Source organism: Carassius auratus, chromosome 24 (assembly GCF_003368295.1).
Source record: "Carassius auratus strain Wakin chromosome 24, ASM336829v1, whole genome shotgun sequence".
Classification (NCBI taxonomy): Eukaryota; Metazoa; Chordata; class Actinopteri; order Cypriniformes; family Cyprinidae; genus Carassius; species Carassius auratus.
Window position 1 is genome coordinate 3,631,859 of NC_039266.1, and position 26,289 is coordinate 3,658,147.

A 26,289-nucleotide genomic window follows, 5' to 3' on the forward strand; every position below is an offset into this window, starting at 1 on the left:
TCAACCATGAATCTCCATTCTCTTGCGCAAGCACTCTCTCTCTCTCTCTCTCTCTCTCTCTCTCTCTCTCTCTCTCTCTCTCTCCCTCTCTCTCTCTCCCTCTCTCTCTCTCTCTGCTTTACCCAGGAACTAGGGACTTTGGGCTGCTACTCTGTGTGTTTCCACTGCAGGAACTAGGAACTAAATAAAGTTCTGGGTAAAAAATGCCCCTCAGAAAGTCCCTGCTGGCGAGGTAGTACTTTTTCAAAGTTCTGGAACTTTTGGGGGCGGGACTTGGGCGCTAAACATGCTGATTGGTTGAATTCACGTAGCATTGTGATTTCAACCACCATTTATTCTGATCATTTTCAAAATATCACTGTTAAGCCCCTTTCACACTGCCATTCCGGCAAATACACAGGTAAAGTGTTCCTGCAATTGTTCCCTGGTCGCTAGATTTTGCACTTTCGCACTGCCAGTGATGACCCGGTATATGTGCGTGCTTTCACACACAACCCTTGAAGATCCCGTAACGACATGTGACATCAGCGCGTGACGTGTAATGTACAAGTCGAAAACGCTAGGCACGTTATACTTTCACTGAAGCAAGCAAACGATCTCTGCGTCAGCGCGGAAAGTGAGGAACTAACTGATATCTGCTTCATTATAGTTTGCACATATGTTTTCGTCGCGAACGTTGATCTTCCTTCAAAACAGCCGGTAAAAGAGTCGCGCGATAACACGCGTCATCACTTCGACACGGAATTAGATCTGGCTTTTGTTCACACAGCGCTCGTCCCGGGTCGAACCCCGCAATGTTACTAGGTTGCCGTCCCGGGTTCAATGTGGTAATCAATCCCGGGACGTGGTTGCTTTCACACAGAAGGCGACCCGGCAATGTTCCGGAAATATTGTGGGTCCGACGTGCAGTGTGAAAGGGGCTTTATTGTGTCATGAAATGTAATTTTAACAGTATTTCAGGTGACAATGTAGTTGTTTAAAACTTAAACCAGCGTTTTTAGACAGCACCTATTTAAAAATGTGTTTTGGCGATTTCGGAGACGGTCAGCTCCACGCGATCAGCTCAGTGCTCATGTATCCACCTAGAGCACTCTCAACTCGGCTAGTCCTTCTGATCTGTGCCGCTGGCCCTTATGTCTCTTTTGTGGTTAAACATAAAATATTATTAGTTTGGGGTAAATCTGTCATGTGGTCTTTAGTCTGTATTAAATTTATCTATATGTTAAAATGAAAATAAAAAGAGGCAATTGATATAATATATATATATATATATATATATTTTTTTTTTTGTAATGGCTGTATATATACACATTTCCCTGAACTAAGTACATTTTTGCGGCTATGATTATGTTTAAATGAAAAATGAAAGAAGGCAGTGGTATTTCATATTCTTTTGTTTTATTGTAAATATGCAGTGAGGAAAATTGCAGTAGCCAAGGCGAGCTGACTGATGTTATCAAGTACGCTGCTGTTTGCAGAAGATAGCAAGCGATGTTCCTCGTGTGTCCTAAAATTAAGGCCTTGAATTATGTATAGCTAGATTGATGCCATTGTGCCTTTCAATGTCAGTTCAGTCAGTGCTCTCTCTCGCCCATTCATGGAGCAAAATTAATTTTAGAATACTGCAGGTCAGTGTTGGTTAAAGGGGGGGTGAAATGCTATTTCATGCATACTGAGTTTTTTACACTGTTAAAGAGTTGGATTCCCATGCTAAACATGGACAAAGTTTCAAAAATTAAGTTGTACGTTTGAAGGAGTATTTCTGTTCCAAAAATACTCCTTCCGGTTTGTCACAAGTTTCGGAAAGTTTTTTTCGAGTATGGCTCTGTGTGACGTTAGATGGAGCGGAATTTCCTTATATGGGTGCTAAGGGCGCGTCTGCCGGAAGAGCGCGCGCTCCCGTATAGCAGAGCAGAGAGAGGCTGTGCACAGACAATCACTCATCACAGCGAGAGCGTCGCGAAATGTCACAAAAGGAGTGTGTTTTTGGTTGCCAGGGCAAGACAACCCTGCACAGATTACCAAAAGAGAAACAGCATTAAGGGACCAGTGGATGGAGTTTATTTTTACAGAGCATCAACGGAGTTGTGCAAGTATTTGTGTTTGTTCCCCTGCATTTCGAAGATGCTTGTTTTACAAACAAGGCCCAGGTTGACGCTGGATTTGCACATCGTTTATTTCTTAAGGATAATGCAATCCCAACGAAAAAGGGTCACGATCGTGTGTTGGAACCGCAGGCGGTGAGTAAAACTGCTTCAAATATCTCTGTGTTATTAACTTAGCTATCGGCGTGTAAGCACATCAAGTAAACAACATGCGATGTTGTCATCAAACTGCACGAGTAAAACTGCTTCAAATATCTCTGTGTTGTTTACTTAGCTATCAGTGCGTAAGCACATCAAGTAAACAACATGCGATGTTGTTATCAAACTGCACTTTCCACATGTACAGCTTAAAAAAAAAAAAAAAAGACGACAAAGTGAAACTTAGTCATTTTCCAAAACCGCTAAGCAAATATATACAGTTTCAGTACATACCACATAGAGAAGCCTTTGCTGATGCTGCTCTTGTTAAATTTCAGCCTCTGGATCTGTGTCACAGCTTCCAGACGCGCTCAACACAAAATCCTACTGGCGCTCGTGATTCTTTAGCTCCGCCCACACGTCACGCCTCTAGGCGCTCGTGTTTTTCCGGGAAAAATCGGTACAGACTATCTTTCTCTTATGAATATAATAAAACTAAAGACTTTTTGGAGTTATGAAGGATGCAGTACTACTCTATAGGTACTCAAGATTAACAGGATATTGAGTGAAAACGAGCATTTCACCCCCCCTTTAATGATAACCGGGAGTCTTAAAATCTCAATCAAAATTGTTGCAACAAACGCATAAGTCCCATTATCTATCAAAGAAGTCCCCGAGAGTCAGTTTTATAGTAAAGTTATCTTATATTGGGTGAAGAAACCCCCACTTTCAGTTTTAAATGCATAAGTCTTAAGTCTGACAAAGAAACCTCAGATTAGCGGCATGAATTAAACTGCATGGTGAAGAAACTCCGCTGGCAGTGATATTAAAACTGGGCGATAAAGAAATCTCACTGCAGTATATTTACTTGAGCGAATTGAGCTATGTTCCTCATCTCCCTAAATTAAGGCTTTCCTTTAACCACCGCATATCATTGTAGTCATTGAAGTGATGCAATTGAATAGCGAAGTAATGGTTTAATGTTTTGATTTGTGAATTAAGTTATATGCGATATGTCATAACTGACGGCGCGTGAGTTTCCCATGCGGATTTATAGCAAGTGTTGTAAGCTTGCACCTGTCTCTTAGCAACATCTGATCCCGGAGGTTGAGAGCAGGCTCTTCTGGTTCAATTTAATCACAGCACCCACGTCACAGACTCTTTTGTGAAAACAAACAACGAAGTGTAGCCAAAGCTAACTTAACTGTTAGCTGTTAGCATCCGACTAACTGAGAATCTAAAGTGTGAACCACTCCTGGTCTCCCTGGTATCTCCTGGTTTCCCTTCTTGTTTATACTATAACCTTCTCTATAGACTGTTAGGTTTGCCCCTTCTCACATACGTTGGTTCTATTTTTTTAATTTTTTTTTATTCTACCTCTCTATTATTTAATTTCATTAATTTATTTTTAGCTTGAAGGTACATATTCAGCTAAGTTGATTTTTATTAAATCTGAGATTTAATTAAATCAATTTGTGTATTTTTTTTTCTTTTAGTCTCCTAAAGCTATTAGGACATTTTCATTTTAACTTTACCTTATTTAATTATTTGACTATCACCATCTTCCCTATTCACCTTATTCCGCCCGCCCACTTTTAATACTTCGCATTTCCGCATTTTGTCATCCGACTTCCGCTAAACCTATACGGCACGTCCGGTTACTAGTTTAGTAGTTGTAAGATTGTTTATAGCTAGCTATAACTGTGGCGAAATGACAAAGAACGTTATGTTATAAATTGGGAGCACGATGAAAACGTCTTACGACGATCAAATGGTCTCAAATTGTCCCATCCATCGTCGCTGTTAACGTGGGTAAAGTTAGACGATATGAAGAAGTGGCCGGAGTTAACCTACCCTGTCAGGAGGAGTTGATGGAGCAGCAAGGAAAAATGATTTAAAAAAATGTACCGAGGCTTACCAGTATTTACATAGTGAGACAGTGGATCGTGTACTGTTACACAGCGAGGGTTTTTTCGTCTTTTTTAAAATTGAACGTGCAACCAGCCAGTCGAGCAGTCTAACCTCTCAGCATGGTGCTGGTTATTTTTGTGTGTGTGATGTTAATATACACGAAGTTATAAATGTTTAAAAGTATAATAACGTGTTTGATGACCATCATCAGACTAAGTATTTTGTCTAATAACTTAATTGTACAGTGGAGTAAGGTAAGTGAACGTTTATATAATTATAAATTGTATATAATTATACATACTAATTGTATAATTATTAGACAGATTTTATTTTACAGATAAAACAAGCCAAAAAAGATTATATATCACTTATAAAAGATTAAATGCAAAATTAATAGTTAAGATTGGTTTGGTTTGGAATTGGTAAATTTTACCAAAACATATGATCAGAAAATCAGCTTGCCTCTTAATTCTGCACAGTGAATATGCAAAAGGTAAGATTTGGTAGGTGTACATTAAGTCTAATCAATGAATAATGTAGGTAAACGTCAAGTGTAATAATAATGAATGATTCTGAAATAAGACAACTGTGAAATCTTTGAAATGTATTTTAGGTTTGCCATGTTCTGTACAGGGCTGAGGACCTGTAAACTGCTCATCTGGGTTCCTTCACAGCAAGTTACATGTGCCACACAATCAGCAATTCTGTGCCAAGACTGTAGCTAGACTACAAACCTTTTATTTTAAGTGTATGCTTCCTTGTCTCAGATGAGTTTCAGGCAGGTGACCTGCTGCTTTCAACAAGATAGTTGCAGCTTTGTAAATAAGCAGGAATGAGAATAATTAGGTTAAGGATAGGATATTAGGTAATTGGGATGGGATGTAGAGGGTGTGGGTGAAGACTAACTATATGAAATAAGTTAGTCCAGATCTTTGCTAACCAACCACTGACCACAGGGCCAGTCATTCCATCACCAAGTAATGGCGTCACCCAGTCTCTTCAGCTGATGGCTGCACATCCAGGATGATCCAACACCTTTCAGCATACCGGTCACCACACAATCCCGGTATCAAGACTCCTGAGGAACCCAATCGAAAAGGGGGGCAACCAGGAAACAGCATGTTGGAAAACAAGGCGAGACTTGGAGCTCCGGTGACACTGAAGTAAACCCAACTTTTATGTCACCTCTAACTCTTTGATAGACCCATGATGAAGCTCAGAAACAGAACTGAACTCAAGGCCCCAAAAGTGTGCACTGAACATGCAGGCATACACACATACCACCTTCTCATTTATAAAGAGCTGCTGGACCACATTGACCCTTCGCTGAACTTGGGACAGCCAAAAATCCTGCAACTTCAGCCAAACAGTTCACCCAGACAGACTATCAGGTCACCGAGGTCACGAGACAGTCTCACAGCCAGACATGAGAATATGGCCTTCAGCCTCACACTCTTCAAAGCATGCTTCAAACACACACCAGACCTGCCTTCACAAGCAAGTGCGTGAGCTTCCCTATGAGGTCTTGATGTTAACCATGGTGACTGCCAAGGACACCTGCGTTTTATCCTGAAGTAAAATAACCAAAGCTTTAAAGGGTTAGTTCACCCAAATATTAAAATTGTCATTAATGACTGACCCTCATGTCGTTCCAAACCTGTAAGACCTCCGTTCATCTTCAGAATTCTTCATCAGCACCAAAAATACATTTTGGTCAGTAAATAACAAAAATTCCGACTTTATTCAGCATTGTCTTCTCTTTCAGGTCTGTTGTGGGCACTACTGCTGTGACTGTTGACGTACGATGATACTGACGTGTTATCTTTGTTATTGTGTGCGCCAGAAAACATTTCAGCAGCGTCACACATCAACCGCACCGTTAACACGCTCACAAGAGACCCGGAAGAGTAGACAATGCTGAATAAAGTCGTAATTTTTGTTATTTTTGGATCAAAATGTATTTTTGATGCTTCAGCGAATTCTAACTGACCCTCTATTGTCACATGGACTACTTTGATGATACCGGCTGTAGACGGTAATGTTTTCTCTTGGTTCTTGGTTCTAAATAAATGCGACTTGTAGTCCAGTTTGACTTATATATGTTTTTTTCCTCATTATGACGTATTTTTGGACTGATGCTACTTATACTCAGGTGTGACTTATAGTCCGAAAAATACGGTACCTTTCTGGACATGGACAGTATACCGTATATAAAGTTTCAGTGGAGGGACAGAAGGCTACAACTACAGAGAGCCAGCCAGGATCATCAGTGCTCTTGCCCACAACAAGAACAAGGAGCTACAGGAGGAAGAGGAAAGCTTCAAGAGGCCTTTACAAAACCTGCACAGACACTGAGCATAGAAAGCAACTGGGATAAAAGCCAGAGAGGCTGAAGGCTGAAGCTCTCCAACAGGCTGAAGCTCTCTTAAGTAATGGCCCTGGTGAACCAAAACTACGCCTGAGAATACCACCTGCAAGCAGCCCAAGCTGAAACCAAAGTCCTTGGCTCAGCAACAAGACAACCTAAACACCAATCGGGTAAAGTCAAACAAAGCCAATGTCTCAATGTCATAAATTAACTGAAATATGCTTGCAGACCACAAGGTGAACAGACGGGGAAAACACTACACAAAATTTTCCTTGACAAGCAGGCCCAGGCCCCCCAGCCAAGAGTCCAAACCTGGGGGGTGGGGGGCATAGCCCACTTTTCACACTTCACAATTCCCCAGCCAGCAACCACAGGGGAGTGGGACAGGGTCCCTTCCAGAGGATCACTGCAGACACACACACACCATGTGGACTCACAGACCCCAACAAGTTGGCCAGAGACATTACAACTGTCGACCTTAATACTGCAAAACACTTGCCTACTTGCAAAACAGGTACTTTTATGCATGAACTATGCCAATGTGACCACAGAAGACAGACTATCTGCTCAGGATCACTTCCAGCCTTGAGGCACACAACATCCTGTACCTGCAGACTGAAACAGATCAAAGTGGATTACAAAAACTACAACTACGAGTCTACTACAACGAGTCTATGGCAGATGATAGAACAGGCAACAAGGGAGGAAGGTTTCAACTCCAGAACCTTCTCTCCACCTAAATTCCGCAGTACGCTGGCCTACAGAGAACACAGTGCTGCCTCCATAGAGACTGTTAAAATCCTGCCTATCTCTTCACAGTACCAGAACTGACTCTGGAGAGCACATGAGCTAGCATGAAAAGAACCTGATGACATTAAAGGAACTGTTCCTGAGAGTGGCCTCATCAGCAGGATAAACAGCATGAGAAACAAACGACCTACCAGAATGCCCTCCTACTAAGAGAAATGCCCAGATCTCGGCCAACAGTCTCTCACCACAGAGACATCCACCCTAAAGCCAGACGGTCATGGCACCTAGACAGCACATCAGCAGACGGCTGACCACCCACTACAGGCCAAAATACACACATAGCCAACTCCACTGCATCTGACCATCAACTCTGTGAGACTGTACACTGTGTGTACACAACACAACAGGACTTAGAACATTCATAGAATTAGGCTCAAGTGTGGAAATGTTCACCTTTCCAGCCAGCCAAGTCGTCTGAAGTGAACTGCCAGGTCACAAAGATCAGGCTTGACATCTCAGCTGGTCACGAGAACCCAGTCTCAAGGTCAGACCAGATCTTTGCTAACCAGCCACTGACCACAGGGCCAGTCATTCCATCACCAAGTAATGGTGTCACCCAGCCACTTCAGCTGATGGCTGCACATCCAGGATGATCCAACACCTTTCAGCATACAGGTCACCACACAAACCCGGTATCAAAGACTCCTGAGGAACCCAATCAAAAAGGGGGGCAACCAGGAAACAGCATGTTGGAAAACTAGGTGAGACTTGGAGCTCCGGTGACATTGAAGTAAACCCAACTATTATGTGACCTCTAACTCTTTGATAGACCCATGATAAAGCTCAGAAACAGAACTGAACTCTTAAGGTCCCAAAGGTGTGCACTGAACATGCAGTCATACACACATACCACCTTCTCATTGATAAAAAGCTGCTGGACCACATTGACTCTTTGCTGAACTTGGGACAGCCAAAAATTCTGCCACTTCCGCCAAACAGTTCACCCAGACAGACTATCAGGTCACCGAAGTCACGAGAGAATCTCACAGCCAGACTTGAGAATATGGCCTTCAGCCTCACACTCTTCAAAGCATAAATCAAGCACACACCAGACCTGCCTTCACAAGCAAGTGCATGAGCTTCCCTATGAGGTCTTGATGTCAACCATGGTGACTGCCAAGGACACCTGCGTTTTATCCTGAAGTAAAATAACCAAAGCTTAAAGGGTCAGTTCACCCAAATATTAAAATTGTGTCATTAATGACTCACCCTCATGTCGTTTCAAACCTGTAAGACCTCCGTTCATCTTCGGAATGCTTCATCAGCATCAAAAATACATTTTGGTCAGAAAATAACAAAAATTCTGACTTTATTCAGTCTTCTCTTCCGGGTCTGTTGTGGGCGCAACTGCTGTGATTGTTGACGTACGATGCTACTGACATGTTATATTTGTTATTGGGCGCGCTAGAAAACATTTCAGCAGTGTCACACATCAACAGCGCCGTTAACACGTTCATAAGAGACCCGGAAGTGAAGACAATGCTGAATAAAGTCATAAGTTTCATCTGACAGCTGGATTCACCAACTACTGCCTTGGTGATGGTCTACACCAACAACATGGCCAGAACTAAAGGTAGTGCCCACTTAAGAAAAACTCTGCTCCCACCAGAGCACAAACTACTCGGATGACTAAAAGAGACTGCTCTGCACTTCCTGAACCATCCAGCGATTCTCCAGTCGCAACGGAACCTGGAAAGTGATCACAGAGATGTGCCTCCAACCTTTAATGGCCCTCAACTGCCAACTTATCCATATAGAGGACCAACGCCCCAAAGCCACATGGACAATGGCCCTTTAAGGACGCAATGTTGAGGCATGATGTGCCCAGAGCAGGTGTTTTGTGTGTTAACAGCAAACGTCTCCAACAACACTGCAAGGAAGTACAAGTGACAGCCATCCTGATCGTCCTTTAAATCGCATCGACTCACAAGAAGTGCATCAGAAAACTCCTGATTTACAGACTCAAACACTTTGACAATGTTGATCTTAGGCAAGGAAACACTCACATCGGGATACACACACCAGTTATAGTAGCCTACCACAACAGTAACCCACACTTATACCTGGCCCCAAATCTGCGTACGTGTACCCTTACCAAAGACATCCATTATCTCTTGCCCCAGCAAGCCCTTCCCCAGACACAACACTGAAGGAATCTGGGGTTTACAACCCATAAAAAGAGAGACACTCGTTTAAAATTCCATCCATACTGCCACATTGACCTATGACCAGCATGACACTGCCACCCATGTCAGCCTGCCCAACCAGAATATGGCATCATCCACCTCGGGGATCTGGCGCTGTACCACCTTTCAAGTGAAGAGTACCAATCCGAGGTAGAAATTCCAGCTTTCTTCAAGGTCCACAATCTCACTCTGGAACCTGAATTGGAACTGAACATTGAGAAAGGGGGGTCCCAGATGATTGACATCACCCCAATCGACACAGCCCTCCTAGCACTGTCTCGGCTGCCTGTCCAGATCACCTTTCCCATCGCCCGATCCTGGACCTCAGCCGACATGGCACTTTGCTTCCACAGCAATCGGTACACCCTAACTCTCGGCTTTGCCTTTGTCATGTTTAACAGAGTCAATGGGGTGCAAAGGTCCATGAACAGGTGCACAGCTGCCCTTCCTCGAACCTTCAAACGGAGCCACCGGAAAAGAGGGACCCAGGCTTAGACAATGCTGAACCTGACCAAGGTTAACACCCAAGCTGATGATGCAAAGGATAAGGAAAATTAGGGACCACCTAGCATCTGACCAGCAGGATGCACCTGCCATCTGGCTTTCCTGATCCATCTGCCAGCCGATCATCATGATCCACCTGCTGTCATGACAACTCTTGTCTGATGATGTTTGTGGGTGAACTTTGTCAGCCAAAAGGGGGGATTTTGTAGCATCTGCTTGAGATCAAGTACGATCGTTTGGGCTTTATGTTGTAGGGATTCCTTTAGCCTTTTGACATTTGCATATGAATTACAGAATCTGGCCCCATGATATACATTTACATGAGTGCTTAATAGCAATGTTTACCCCTATTATCTGGAAGATACAGAACAGGTCTCTCCATCTGACTTCAAACAAATTCTGAGATAACTAGATAGCCCTCGATGCCAGACACCAAAGGGGCCGAGCAGCCAACTCACATTCTCACAATATGTAGTTTCATAACAAGGTTCGGGAGAAGCACGTCAGATACTTAACCTAATTAGCACAGGTGTAACCACTCAAGATAATCAACCTTAGGGTATAAATACAGCTGAATCAGCCTACCTGTCTCTATTGACGGTTTATCAGCATGCCGGTTCGCTTCGTCTGTCACCTTACCACGGACCCATTTTTCGTACCAACGAAGAGAGCTTCACCGGGGATTTATAAGACCTGCTGCTTTTGCCGGACCCGCAATCTTTCCTACCCAGTCAAACACGACCATTGAGCAGCATTAAGCGTCATCGCGACAGCTGCTCTCCTCGTCAAGCCACAAGTCGTGGCCAATAGACCGTGCAAGCTCCGAGCTCGCTCGCTCGACACAATGATCATGCCGCCCGAGGCCGAGCTCTCCTCGAGCTGGAATCCAACCAGCCTGGGCCGCACCCAAGTTCTCACGGCAACAAGGCTCTCACTTCCCGTCGCGACTCAGCCTTTCACACCGGCGTTCCGGCCGAGTTGCAGTTTGACCGCGCGATGTTAACCAACACATTTTCAGGCGAAAACTCTAAAAGCTGGTTCATTGGATTTTACGGCAGTTGGCATCCAAAATGTTGCATCTACAAGTAGGTTCGCGGCTAAAGTTTGTTAAATGACGTCATGACGCAGTTCCATCTTCTACTAGTGTTTTGTGGTGGTTTTGGCAAACCAGCGTAAAGATGCATTACCGCCACCTGCTGATCTGGAGTGTGGAGTGCGCATAGATTTGGACTACAGATACAAACGTAGATCCGTCAGATGATAATGCCACATTTAACCACGAACAAAGGCATTATTTCCAGTCTCCATCCACACTGAAATGTCCAAGACATTACATTTGCCTTACCGAGCACGTTTAAACCTCACTGAAATGATTACAATAATGTTCCATGATAAGTTAAAAAAAAAAAAAAAAAAATCTCCATGCAATTTTTCTGGCAGGACCAAATTATTTAGGGACTTATTTAGTGATCACTCAAAATTCATGTAAAACGCATCTGCCCTCGTGTTTTGACACAGGACAGCAAGTGGGAGTAAAATTAATGTTGCCTTTTCAGGACCGTAATATGAAAAACAGGCAAGTAAATATCTTTAGAAACCACTTAGAAGCGAATAGCACATAACTGCTATTAACCCATTCGCTTGCAAGCATCGCCGACGGCCCCAGTTTATTATTGTTTCACTTCCACAGCACGTTAAACTTCACTCTGACTTGATATGGATAAACCGTGCATCAATTGAAAGTCTAAAGACTCTGGCTTCGATATTTGACCAATATTTCGATAAAACATATTTTCAGTGACAGTTATTTAGTAAATTCTATCAGGAATACGATTCCTATTCCTGAACGGTAAAACGTTGAAGTGTCAGCTCATGGACAAACGTCGATAATGTATCTAGTCAGAAAGAATCATGAGCAGAAACATTTTTATTTTGGGTATGTAATTTCTGTCTCCATGCAAAATGGGGGGTGACTGGTACGTTACTGCTATAATCATGTCCTCGGGTACAATGTCTTGCAAGACTAAACATGCTTCATCGTTTCCAAAACCCTTTTTTCCACAGTCCATACAACAACGTGAAAACAGCCTTCCAAACGCATCCGCCCGGGAGACCGCCTAAGAGCCCGGAGGCCAAATGAGAGGAAAATATGCTTTTCCAACAGTAACATAATAATGTGGACAATGCTTGAGGAATTGTCAAATCAGGCAACCAATTGCTAAGCTGGTAACACAGTAGGCTACCCATTCATTTTTGCTTGCCCCATCAAATGTTACTAACCCTTTTTACTCTTCCCGCAGCCAATATCTACAGCAGCCAAAAGCAAGTAGCCTTTCCTGTACCTCCTCACTGCCGCAGCTCCCGCAGGAGCCTTTCCCATATCTCCCCACTGCCGCAGCAGTGTCTGCTCCCGCAGGAACCTTTCCTGTACCTCCTCACTGCAGTATCTGCTCACGCAGGAGCTTTTTCCGTATCTCTCCACTGCCACAGCAGCGTCTGCTCCCGCAGGAGCCTTTCCCGTACCTCCTCACTGCCACAGATCTCCCCACTGCCGCAGCAGTGTCTGCTCCCGCAGGAGCCTTTTTTGTATCTCCCCGCTGCCGCAACAGTGTCCACTCCTGCATGAGCCTTGTCTGCATCTCCCGCATTTGGTCTTGCAGCGAGAACTGTTCTAGTAGAGCTCTTACGTTTTCTCCTTTGTCCAGTGAGCATTGGGTCTCTCAGTGGACACAGTGTGAGAAATCTCCCGGTCAAGCTTTCATTTCCCTCTTTCCCATTTTCTCTTTCTGTCCAGCGAGCATTTGGTCTCACAGCGGACGCAGTGAGAACTTTCCCGGTAGAGCACTTACCTTTTCTCTTCCGTCCAGTGAGTATTGGGTCTCACAGCGGACGCAGTGTGAGAAAATCTCCTGGTCAAGCTCTCATTAACTCTTTTTCCTGTTTTCTCTTTCTGTCCAGCGAGCATGGTCTCACAGCAGACTCAGCGAGAACTTTCCCGGTAGAGCACTTACGTTTTCTCTTTCGTCCAGCGAGCATTGGGTCTCACAGCGGACGCAGTGTGAGAAAATCTCCCGGTCAAGCTCTCATTTCCCTCTTTCCTGTTTTCTCTTTCTGTCCAGCGAGCATTTGGTCTCACAGCGGACGCAGCGAGAACTTTCCCGGTAGAGCACTTACGTTTTCTCTTTCGTCCAGCGAGCATTGGGTCTCACAACGGACGCAGTGTGAGAAAATCTCCCAGTCAAGCTCTCATTTTCCTCTTTCCTGTTTTCTCTTTCTGTCCAGCGAGCATTTGGTCTCACAGCGGACGCAGTGAGAACTTTCCCGGTAGAACACTTACGTTTTCTCTTCCGTCCAGTGAGTATTGGGTCTCACAACGGACACAGTGTGAGAAAATCTCCCGGTCAAGCTCTCATTTTCCCTCTTTCCTGTTTTCTCTTTCTGTCCAGCGAGCATTTGGTCTCACAGCGGACGCACCGAGAACTTTCCCGGTAGAGCACTTACGTTTTCTCTTTCGTCCAGTGAGTATTGGGTCTCACAGCGGACGCAGTGTGAGAAAATCTCCCGGTCAAGCTCTCATTTTCCCTCTTTCCTGTTTTCTCTTTCTGTCCAGCGAGCATTTGGTCTCACAGCGGACGCAGCAAGAACTTTCCCGGTAGAGCACTTACGTTTTCTCTTTCGTCCCGCGAGCATTGGGTCTCACAACGGATGCAGTGTGAGAAAATCTCCCGGTCAAGCTCTCATTTTCCTCTTTCCTGTTTTCTCTTTCTGTCCAGCGAGCATTTGGTCTCACAGCGGACGCAGTGAGAACTTTCCCGGTAGAGCACTTACGTTTTCTCTTTCGTCCAGCGAGCATTGGGTCTCACAGCGGACGCAGTGTGAGAAAATCTCCCGGTCAAGCTCTCATTTCCCTCTTTCCTGTTTTCTCTTTCTGTCCAGCGAGCATTTGGTCTCACAGCGGACGCAGTGAGAACTTTCCCGGTAGAGCACTTACGTTTTCTCTTTCGTCCAGCGAGCATTTGGTCTCACAACGGACGCAGTGTGAGAAAATCTCCCGGTCAAGCTTTCATTTTCTCTCTTTCCTGTTTTCTCTTTCGGTCCAGCGAGCAATGGTCTCACAGCGGAGAAAGGCACAACTCGCCTGATCAGTCGCTCCAAATTACAATTGCTCCCCGTTGCAGGCCAGCAGGGCCCGTCAGTCCAGGTACAGTGAGCCGCCATCACAGGCCCACTGGACAAACATTCAGACCCTTTCTCGAGATGCCAGCCCGCCAAACGTGGCACTCATTTGGGGGGGTCTTTAGTTCGGCCGGCTGTCCTCCTGCTCTTTAGCTTTTTGGGGGGTACTCTAGGTTCGGGCCATTCCCGAGCTCGGAGCCCCTTCCCCGGACAGCACGCCAAATACGCATTATAATATTCAGTTAATTATATGTAAGTGTGAACTCGTGAAATGTAGTTTCATAACAAGGTTCGGGAGAAGCACGTCAGATACTTAACCTAATTAGCACAGGTGGAACCACTCAAGATAATCAACCTTAGGGTATAAATACAGCTGAATCAGCCTACCTGTCTCTATTGACGGTTTATCAGCATCCCCTCCTCCACTAGAGTTCACTTTACACTTTCATATACGGGGGGGTACTCTAGGTTTGGGCCATTCCCGAGCTCGGAGCCCCTTCCCCGGACAGCACGCCAAATACGCATTATAATATTCAGTTAATTATATGTAAGTGTGAACTCGTGAAACACAACACACCAACTTTTGTTCATTTAGACTATAATTAATCAGTTACAAATATATCTGGTGTATGCATGTATTGTTTGTATGTTTCACTGTTTTAGTAGCCTAGTTACAATTCTCTATTTGTATTGGTTATACTCTGTAACGATTGCACACAGGAAACGAAAGATCCAATAGCATTGTTTAATGGGGTTATCCAATAACAAAATCCAAAACAGGCTAGAGGTCAATAACAGTGAAAGCAGTCCAAAAAACAAGAAACAAGAAAGCACAAGGGAATGTGAGAAAACCGGGTGATGGAAAACAAGGACTCCATGAAAACAGAATGAGACAGGCTGGTATATATGGACAGGTGATAACGAAGAGAGTGGAGACAGCTGAGTGCAATACAGGTGTGCAATTAACCGTGACGAATGGGACAAAGGCTTGTGGGAAATGTAGTGCCTGCAGTGTGGTGACTATGGGGAAGTGAGACCACTTGTGGCGCAGAAGACCAGCACAGCCATGCGGTCGAGACAGAAGCCCACCAGGGCGGCGCAGAAGACCACCACAGTGGGATCGATGGCACAGGAGAGCAAGTCTGGTTAGGTAAGCCTGAAATAGAGAACATGAACAGGTTAAGGATGGCCTCCGTGGCCGTGATGAGATGGTAGATGGTCTCCATGGCCATGACAGGGTAGGTCGAATGCTCAGGAAGTTTGGCTGAGACATGAAGATCATTGGTGACTTGACTTTGCCGTTGAAGAACACTGGTGACTTGACCTTGCCCATGAAGAACACTGGTGACTTGACTCCTGAGGTCTAACTGTGGTAGTGCTTGACTCATGAGAGTTAATGGTGACTTGACCTGACTCTGGAGGGTCAATGGGGACACGACTTGACTCTGGAGGGTCAACGGGAACCCGACTCGACTCTGGAGAGTCAACGGGGACCTGACTCGACTCTGGAGGATCAACGGGGACCTGACTCGATTCTGGAGGGTCAACAGGAACCTGACTCGATTCTGGAGGGTCACCTGTGTCTGGCGGCCATCTTGCGTGGTGGCGCTGGGCTGGCGGTCATCTTGCACAGTGGCGCTTGGCTGACGGCCATCTTGTGCATGGTCACTGGGCTGGCGGCCATCTTTTGCAGTGGCGCTGGGCCGGGGGCCATTTATGCAATGGCTCTGGGCCGGCGGCCACCTTGTGCTGTGGTGCTGGGCTGGCGCCCACCTTTTGCAGTGGTGCTGGGCTGGCACCCATCTTGTGCAGTGGTGCTGGGCTGGCTGAAAGATCCAATAGCAGTGTTTAATCGGGTAATCCAATAACAAAATCCAAAACAGGCTAGAGGTCAATAACAGGGAAAGCAGTCCAAAAAAAACCAACAACAAAAAAAAACAAGAAACAACAAAACAATAGGGAACGCGAGAAAACCGGGTGACGGAAAACAAGGACTCCATGAAAACAGAATGAGACAGTATATATATATGGACATGTGATAACAAAGAGAGTGGAGACAGCTGAGTGCAATACAGGTGTGCAGTGGGGTAGAGCTGAAGATCTTTGCCCGAACCTGATGGGACCCGTCGGGACCCGACGGGTTCAGTCGGGTTCGGGCTTAATTTCTATCATCTTACACGGGCTCGGGCCGGGCTCAGGCTTGCGATCCGATTTGCGAGGTAAACGAGCGGTCATGTGATGTGTTTCAATTAGCGCGAGAAAGATGCGAAAATGAATGCTGAGCAGGTGTAATGGAGGCTTGCCTCTGGGGATTACGTTTTGGTTGCACCAGCAACTAAAGCAAACTCTTGAGGTGTGGAAAAGTTTTGACCATGCTTATAATGAGAATAATGAGTGAATAATGACGCACCATCACTGAGCGCAGGAACGCGCTGAAGACATCTACAGTGGATTAAATCATTTTCCTCCACAAAAACATGTAGACCTAGCCTAATCTCTGTGAGTAAAGGTTTCTCAAATGCATAATGTTGACAGAGTATTTTCGCTAATGTTGGCATTATTCTTTTATTAAATAAAGCAAATCCGGCGGAGCCTTTATCTTAATTTCGTTATTTCCAAATACCCATCTTAATTTAAAATTTATCTTAATTTAATTTTTTTTTAAATGACTCGTTTTTATTGGTGCGTTGGTCTATTTAAAGGTTAAATGAGCCTATGTCTAGAATGCTGAGATGTTACGATGTCACAGAGGACTTATTTTATTTCTTTATTCCAACTTCCAAGTGGTCTAGTCTACGTTAGTTATGAGTAAATTATGTTAAAACATGAATAAATTACTCATTGTTGACAAAAGGCAAAAGAGCTGTGTGCGTGCACACATTTGAATAATGTCGGGCTGTAAACCGGTTCGGGCTTTAAAAAAGCTGTCAATCAAAATGTACTTGTCGGGCTCCGGCCGAAACCTGTCAGGCTCGGGTCCTGTCGGGCCTAACTTTTAAGGCCCGATTACAGCTCTACAGTAGGGGGACTATGGGGAAGTGAGACCACTAGTGGACACCCAGAGAAACACAGACTAGACACTGTGACAGACTCTCAATGTTTATATCCAGGTATATGAGTGGATCTCTGTTTTAATATCTTCGATATATGTTGTCCTTGGTATCAAAATGATCTGCTTTTTATTCCCTAAACGATTTTGTACACTATGTGATCCTAAAATGCATCATGCTATTTGTACCATAGTTTGGGTTCCCAGATAACCAGTTCATTATGCCATTCATAAAATATGCAAATTAGAAAAAACAAAGCAACTAAATTACACTGAAACTATATGCCTTGTTATTGGTCAATCCAACCAAAAGGGATGTTACCGGTAAACCAGATAAAACCTCTTCCACACCCAAAAAGGTGCTTCTCTTAACCTCGCGACTCCCTTTCCGGGGGCTTCCAATTTTCTGGCAGTTTTCAGCAACTTTGTTGATTCACCTCAGAGCTGTCAGCCCATGGATGAAATGACAAAGGTTTAACTCCTAACAGGATTCAAAAGGAATCTACGCACTGGGACAGTTTTTCAGCAACTACAAAACCAATGCAACTGCTTGTTAACTATTTAGATGCGCTATGCTTTGACCCCTTTTAATTAAGGTGATGAGATTCTTTGATGGTCCTTAACAGGTTATTATTTAGTTTATGAGAGTTTATGCATTCGCACTCTCTCTCTATCTCGCTCTCTCTCTCTTTTGTCCATGCCTCCCTTGCGTTGACCTCTTATGTTTAATCTATGTATGTTTGTGTGTAGTCAGATGTTGCATGTCCCCTTATAGTGTAGTTTAATAAACATCCATATGTATTTACACTTGGTTGTCTGTGTTTGCTGCTCACAGAACGATTTTGTTACATGCTCTGGGAGCAATCTATTACCGTATTTTCCGGACTATAAGTCACACTTTTTTTTCATAGTTTGGCTGGTCATGCGACTTATAGTCAGGTGTGACTTATTTATCAAAATTAATTTAACATGAACCGAGAGAAATGAACTAAGAGAAAACATTACCGTCTACAGCTGCGAGAGGGCGCTCTATGCTGCTCAGTGCTCCTGTAGCATACACTGAAAACATAGAGTGCCCTCTCGCGGCTGTAGACGGTAATGTTTCCTCTTGGTTCTTGGTTCTAAATAAATGAGACTTGTAGTCCAGTGTGACTTATATATGTAATTTTCATTTTCATGACGTATTTTTGAACTGATGCGACTTATACTTAGGTGCGACTTATAGTCAGAAAAATATGGTAGTAGTAAAAAACAATTTTGTGGCCAGAGAAATTATTTTACTTAGAGTCAATAAACAATTAACACTGTCCACCCTGTGGACAAACAAATCATTTTATTGTACTATTAATGCTATAATGATACAAGTAATTCCTGAAGATGAATGTAGTTAATAATAACCCGTTATGATTAATTATGTACATCTTACTTTGAGCTTATTTGTTACAATACTCAAATGCGGATGAACAAGTTCGACAAGTGCAGTGCTCAACATTCACCTTGCGTCTGTGCTGTTGTATGCAGATTGCCTGCACAGACATCAAAATTGGGTTGCATGTGGACAATGTGTGCGGATGTCCACAGATACTTCTGGTGATGAAAATTGTGTTATGTGGAATACAGACTGGTGGAGTATACTTTGGGCTTCAAATACTGTATATCACTGACTGAGACAAACTGGCAATTTTAGGCTTTTGGTATATATATATATATATATATATATATATATATATATATATATATATATATATATATATATATATATGATTACCATTATAATATGGTTATATTGCTTATGAGTTGTTTTTTTTTCTCTCTTAATTTTCTGTAACTTTATGTTTGGCTTCATGGAAAATGGTATGTGCTTTTTAAATTTTATTGCAAAATGTACAGTATAATATATGCCTGTATTTATTTATTTTTATTGTACACACAGCAGTATAATGAGAAAATATTTACAGACATGTTCTTTGATATTCTGCAATACATGCTCAGGAGATCACAAATATGGAAGGCACAGTTGCAGCGATGCAGGCTGACTTTGAAAAGACCCTGAATGCAAACGTTGCTTCTCAAAAAGACCTGCAGGACTGCCTGGTATCTGCTAAACATGACCTGCTCCGTGTTCAGGAGCAACTTTCTCTTGCTGAGAAGGTACAGTTATTCAGCACTGTAGCACTTATCAGACACTTATCTGAATTACTGATTGTTCACACTGAAATCACATTGCAAAAATACAGATATATATTCAGTTTATTTCCACATTTGAAAGTCAACTTTAGCCTAGTTAAAAATACTGTTGAAGTCTTGCCTATTGGATTCATTATTTCAAATAATTGATTTACTTAATGAATTATTATAAGAGTAATTATTATTGTTCATATTTATTGTTTATAAATGTATTACGTTTATAAATATATAAGTAAAGTTTGATGTGTTTGATGAATAATATTATGTTTCCCATTAAGGAACTGGAGAAGAAATTTCAGCAGACGGCTGCTTACCGCAACATGAAGGAGATTCTCACTAAAAAGAATGAACAGATTAAAGATCTGAGAAAGAGATTACAAAGGTACAGTTTCTCTATTATGACTATCACTGAAATGTTGTGAAACTGCCTTTGGTTTAAATGTAATATATTTATTAATTTGTTGCATTACATTCCCTCCTCAGGTATGAATCAGATGAGTGAATTTTAACACACAAGGACACACATGAAGAGGTCAACAAAGATTATCGCTACTGGATCTAATTTATCAGTTACACCTTGTTGTACAGTTCACAGTGGATAAAAATATTATTTGGACATTCACTCTACTATAACTTTGTTATTCTTTTTGCAAGTATCCTATATATTTTGTGGGTTCACTTTTGCTTAGGATGAAATGTTTTGCCCATAGCTTTGCTCCCTTCTTTACTGGAAGAATGCAGCTCAACACTCTTGTCAAAAATTATTATTTCAAAGAACTACATATCTGTGCATTATAATAATAACAATTCTTTCTTTTTATGTTTGTATGCATACATTAATCTCGTTAATCTACTAAGAGTTTAGCTGTAGCGACAAGTATACAACCTATAGAAAAATGTGTCTGTATATAATTTTATAATTAAGAACAACCATATGTGTAATGTATAAACAGGCATCAAAAATGTTACAATTATTAAAAACAAAAATGTTGGTTTTTATTAAAGGAATAGTTCAGCCAAAATTTTGAACTTTTTTGGTTGACCCCCAGGATGTAGGATAAATTTAGCATTGCATCACTTGCTCTTTGAATGTACAATTTAATGTGAATTCACCAAGCAGTGAATGAGTGTCATCAGAATAATAGCTTAAACAGCTGATAAAAGCATCACAACAATCCACTAATCCAAATAACTCCATTAATTAATATCTTTTGGAGTGAAAAGCATGTTTGTAAGAAACAAGTCCATCAAGGCATTTTACCTTTAAACCATGCTTGTGGCCAAAAACAAGTGCATAATCCATAAAAATGCTTCCTTAAAGGAGCAGTATGTAAGAAAAAATTTCAATTAATCATAAAATGGCCCTGATGTGTCACTAGACATTAAGAAATCATGTTCATGTCAAATACTTATATCACTGACAACAGTAGTCCAGCCAGGATATTGTCATTTAAAAAGTGGACTTGCAGCCCTCAACTGATGTTGTTGTCATTTTGTGTTTTGGCCTGACGCGCCTCCCTCCACCTATCTAGTTCAAGTTCAGTTTATTTATAAAGCACAAATAAAAACAGCCACAGGCTGACCAAAGTGCTGTACAAGTTAGAAAAATAAAAGATGAAGTACTCTAAAGTCAGCAAGACAGTTTAAAACAGAACACTTATAAAGTACACAAATAGTAGCAAACAATTTATGATAGAAACACTCTTATAAGCTAAAAGCCACAGAGAATAGATACGTTTTGAGACATGATTTGAACTCAGACAAATTGGAGGCAGATCTAATATGGAGTGGGAGCTTATTCCACAGTGTTGGGCCGGCCACTTCAAAGGCTCGGTTACCCCTCGATTTTAGCCGGGTTGTGGGAATCTGAAGGAGGAGCTTATCTTTGGATCTAAGGCCTCTAGTGGGAAGGTAGGGATGGAGTAGATCGGACAAATAAGAAGGTGCTAAATCATTAAATGATTTAAAAACCAGTAATAAAATTTTGAAATCAATTCTAAAATTAATCGGAAGCCAGTGAAGGGATCTTAGAAGGGGGGTAGCATGATCAAATTTCCTCTTTCCTTTCAGAAATCTCACCGCTGCGTTTTGAACGACCTGTAGGCGTGCCGTTTGGGACTTAGATATACCAAAGTATAGGGAATTGCAATAGTCCAGGCGAGAGGTAATAAGAGCATGGATAGCAGTCTCCATGGAGCGCTTAGGGAGAAAAGATTAGATTTTTGTTAAAGAGCGAAGAGAGAAGAAGCTGGACCCAATGACTGCGCTTATCTGCTTGTCAAATTTGAGGCATCTATCTACCATCACACCTAGATTCCTTACTTTGGGAGAGATTAACTGATTTAGAGATTCAAGATCAAGGTGATTACTTGGCCTGGATTCTGAGGAGTTAAAAACAATGACTTCAGTTCAGAAAAAGAAAATTATTGGCAAGCCAAGCTTTCACATCCTCAAGACATGCTGTTAAGTTGCCTAGAGAACTGTTATTTTTCCTAGACACAGGCATATCGATTTGCATATCATCAGCGTAGCAGTGAAATGAAACATTATGTTTCCTAAAAATGGAACCCAAAGGGAGAAGATAAAGAGAAAAAAAGGACAGGAGCTAAAACAGAGCCTTGTGGCACACCACAGGAAAGATTGCTAGGAGAAGAAGAAAAAAATGTAATTATTAGAGAGAATTTTTACTGAAAAATCTATTGGTAAGAAAAGATTTAAACCAGCTTAAAACAGCCCCCCCTAACCCAATGCAGTGTTTCAGCCGAGAGATAAGAATTGAGTGATCGACGGTATCAAAAGCAGAGGACAAGTCTAACATTATTAAAATGACAGAGTCCCCCGAATCTGTTGCATATAAATATCATTGAGAACTTTTACAAGAGCGGTTTCTGTGCTGTGCAGTGATTTAAAACCAGACTGGAACTTCTCAAGAACCTGATTATCAGTCAGGAAGGTCTGGAGCTGTAAAAACACAATTTTTTTCCAGTATCTTAGAAATAAATGGCAAAATGGAAATCGGACGATAATTTGATAAAATAGAAGCATCAAGTGAGGGTTTCTTTAAAAAAGGTGTAACCGTGGCAATTTTCAAGTTAGATGGCACAGCTCCTTCTAACAAGGATTTGTTAAATAGTGACACCAGCCCTGGGCCGACAGTGTAAAATATTTGTCTCAGATAGTACGGATGTAAGGTGTCGTGTGAGCTAAAGGAGGGTTTGAGTTTAAGCATAACTTCCTTTACATAATGCAGAGAGACAGGATTGAAAGAAGTCCACAGGACAGGTGATGTCATCCCTGTTGGTGTTACCTGATCAGAGATCGGAAACTGGGCTCTCAAACTTGAAGCTTTATTGCCGAAATAACTAGAAAAATTCTCACAAAGATCCAAAGACGGGCAGTAAAGAGAAATAACAGGGGGATTTAGAATGGAGTTAATAACAGAAAAAAGAGCTTTTGGGGTGTGGTGGTGTTTTTCAATTTGTTTAAAAAAAAAGGAAGCCTTAGCTTTCTTAACAGCATACTGATATGATGATAGGCAATTTTTTAAGATCTCATAAGAAATCTGTAATTTGTCCTTTTTCGACTTCCTTTCTGCTTTTCTGCATGACTGTCTCAAGGAATGAATACTGTGGTCAACCGATGGCTCCGATTTAGATGTAGGTTAAGGTTTAAATAGTTTAAAAGGAGCTGTAAGGTTTAATGCATCTGTCCATGTGGTATTTAAAACAGTAAAATGATTTTCAGCATTAAGATCAGATAATAGTGATACAGGAGGGATCTACCAATCACGAAGTCGGTAGTGTTTCGGGATCCGTGTTGCCAGCTTTGCTGTAACCTACCCTAACTTCAGACGGATAAAAATGTCTAATGTTACTAAATCAAAAAGACCTCGTTATATTTCAGAAATTCGTCATGACAAAGTCTGAAATAAAACCACAATTTGTATTGGAGATGCTTTTGAAAGATGGAGACGGCTGAAAACTGAGAAGAATTTGAACACAGACGCCAACGTTGCTAATTTTCTCCTGGACATCACATATTTTAGCGTTATGGACGTGTTCTGCAGGGTAAGTAAAAAAATACAGCTGGCCACTTTCACTTAAAGTATCAGCTAAATGAATAGCTGTATCTTTGATATTGGTTACACATAGTGACATAGGCTTGTGCTTGTTACATTAATGACAGATAAATAACGTTACAAGTTAGACTAACAGTTACCGTTCTGTCTGTCACGTACAAGCATAAATCTTTATGATTATACTGTCACATACGACCATAAATCTTTACAATTGTACTGTCATATACGAGCATAAATATTTAGGATTATATTTAACTAATGAAAATTAGTAAATTTTTTAAATACATAATTACTTATCATTGGAAGCTCAATGAAGCAGCCTACGTTTCTGCTGAATCCTGAAGCTCATCTGGCAACCTCGAGTCAGGGAGTAGGGGGAGGGGATACACAGCTCTACAGTATTTTTATAGTGATTGCAGTACCAGTTTAGGCCACAATCCTACATACGGCTCCTTTAAGTTAAAATATCCATCCCTGTTGTACTCTCACATCAAAATCTTCCAACACACACACACACACACAGAAGAAATATAGAGCTGAGTATCATCAGCATAACAGTGAAAGCTAACACCATGTTTCCTGATGATATCTCCCAAGGGTAACATATAAAGCGTCAAGAGTAGCGGCCCTAGTACTGAGCCTTGAGGTACTCCATACTGCACTTGAGATCGATATGATACATCATCATTCACTGCTACGAACTGATGGCGGTCATATAAGTACGATTTAAACCATGCTAATGCACTTCCACTGATGCCAACAAAGTGTTCAAGTCTATGCAAAAGAATGCTGTGGTCAACTGTGTCAAACGCAGCACTAAGATCCAATAAAACTAATAGAGAGATACACCCACGATCAGATGATAAGAGCAGATCATTTGTAACTCTAAGGAGAGCAGTCTCAGTACTATGATACGGTCTAAATCCTGACTGGAAATCCTCACATATACCATTTTTCTCTAAGAAGGAATATAATCGTGAGGAGACCACCTTTTCTAGTATCTTGGACAGAAAAGGGAGATTCGAGATTGGTCTATAATTAACTAGTTCTTTGGGGTCAAGTTGTGTTTTTTTTATGAGAGGCTTAATAACAGCCAGTTTGAAGGTTTTGGGGACATATCCTAATGACAATGAGGAATTAATAATAGTCAGAAGAGGATCTATGACTTCTGGAAGCACCTCTTTTAGGAGCTTAGATGGTATAGGGTCTAACATACATGTTGTTGGTTTAGATGATTTAACAAGTTTATACAATTCTTCCTCTCCTATAGTAGAGAATGAGTGGAACTGTTCCTCAGGGGGTCTAGTGCACTGTCTGATGTGATACTGTAGCTGACGGCTGAATGGTTGCAATTTTATCTCTAATAGTATCGATTTTAGAAGTAAAGTAGTTCATAAAGTCATTACTGCTGTGGTGTTGGGAAATGTCAACACTTGTTGAGGCTTTATTTTTTGTTAATTTAGCCACTGTATTGAATAAATACCTGGGGTTATGTTTGTTTTCTTCTAAAAGACAAGAAAAGTAATCAGATCTAGCAGTTTTTAATGCTTTTCTGTAGGATATGTTACTTTCCCGCCATGCAAAAAAAAATTCCTCTAGTTTTGTTTTCCTCCAGCTGCGCTCCATTTTTCGGGCTGCTCTCTTTAGGGTGCGAGTATGCTCATTATAACATGGTGTCAAACTGTTTTCCTTAACCTTCCTTAAGCCTAAAGAAGAAACTGTATTTAAAGTGCTAGAAAAGAGAGAGTCCATAGTTTCTGTTACATCATCAAGTTGTCCTGAGGTTTTGGATATGCTAAGGAATTTGGATACGTCAGGAAGATAACTTAAAAAGCAGTCTTTTGTGGTAGAAGTGATGGTTCTTCGATACTTGTAACAAGAAGTAGAATTTACAATTTTGGCTATATGAAGTTTGCACAGAATTAAATAATGATCTGAGATATCATCACTTGGCTGAATAATTTCAACACTATCAACATCAATTCCATGTGACAGTATTAAATCTAGAGTATGATTTAGACAATGAGTACGTCCTGAAACGTGTTGTCTAACACCAATAGAGTACAGAATGTCTATAAATGCTGATCCCAATGCATCTTTTTCATTATCAACATTGATATTAAAATCACCAACTATTAAAACTTTATCTGCAGCCAGAACTAACTCGGATGTAAAATCACCAAACTCTTTAATAAAGTCTGTATGGTGGCCTGTATACAGTAGCCAGTACAATCATAACAGGTGATTTATCATTAACATTTGTTTCTCTGGATAATGTTATATGAAGCACCATTACTTCAAACGAGTTATACTTGAAGCCTGCCCACTGAGAAATCCTGAAAACGTTGTTATAAATTGAAGCAACTCCTCCCCCTTTGCCTTTTAGACGTGGCTCATGTTTATAACAGTAATCTTGGGGGGTGGACTCATTTAAAATAATGTAATCATCAGGTTTTAGCCAGGTTTCTGTCAAACAGAGCACATCTATATTATGATCAGTTATCATATTATTTACAAAAAGTGTTTTCGTAGAAATGGATCTGATATTCAATAAGCCAAGCTTTATTATTTGTTTACCATAATGCATTTGTTTTTTATTTGTTGAACCTCAATTAAATTTTTAACCTTAACTTGGTGTGGACGTTTTTTGTATTTTCTAGTTCGGGGAACAGACACAGTCTCTATAGTGTGATATCTAGGTGAAAGACTCTATGTGCTGAGAATTAACTGACCTCTGTGACGTGAAGCAGCTAGCAGACGGTCGGTTTAGCTGGTCT

The 26,289-nt window shown here is 41.8% G+C and overlaps 1 protein-coding gene across 2 annotated transcripts in view; it reads left to right on the forward strand.

Annotated features, from left to right (window-relative positions):
- Window positions 1-20,456, forward strand: part of lztfl1 (leucine zipper transcription factor-like 1) — a 68,387-nt gene extending 47,931 nt beyond the window's left edge. The window contains exons 8-10 of one of the 2 annotated variants that reach the window (XM_026200723.1): window positions 19,234-19,398; window positions 19,713-19,816; window positions 19,918-20,456. In XM_026200723.1, the coding sequence (XP_026056508.1) occupies window positions 19,234-19,398; window positions 19,713-19,816; window positions 19,918-19,936 (288 nt within the window). In that variant the 3' untranslated portion in view covers window positions 19,937-20,456. The remainder of the gene's footprint in view (window positions 1-19,233; window positions 19,399-19,712; window positions 19,817-19,917) is intronic. The other variant, XM_026200724.1, reaches the window with a different exon arrangement.
- Window positions 20,457-26,289: the final 5,833 nt, after the last annotated feature.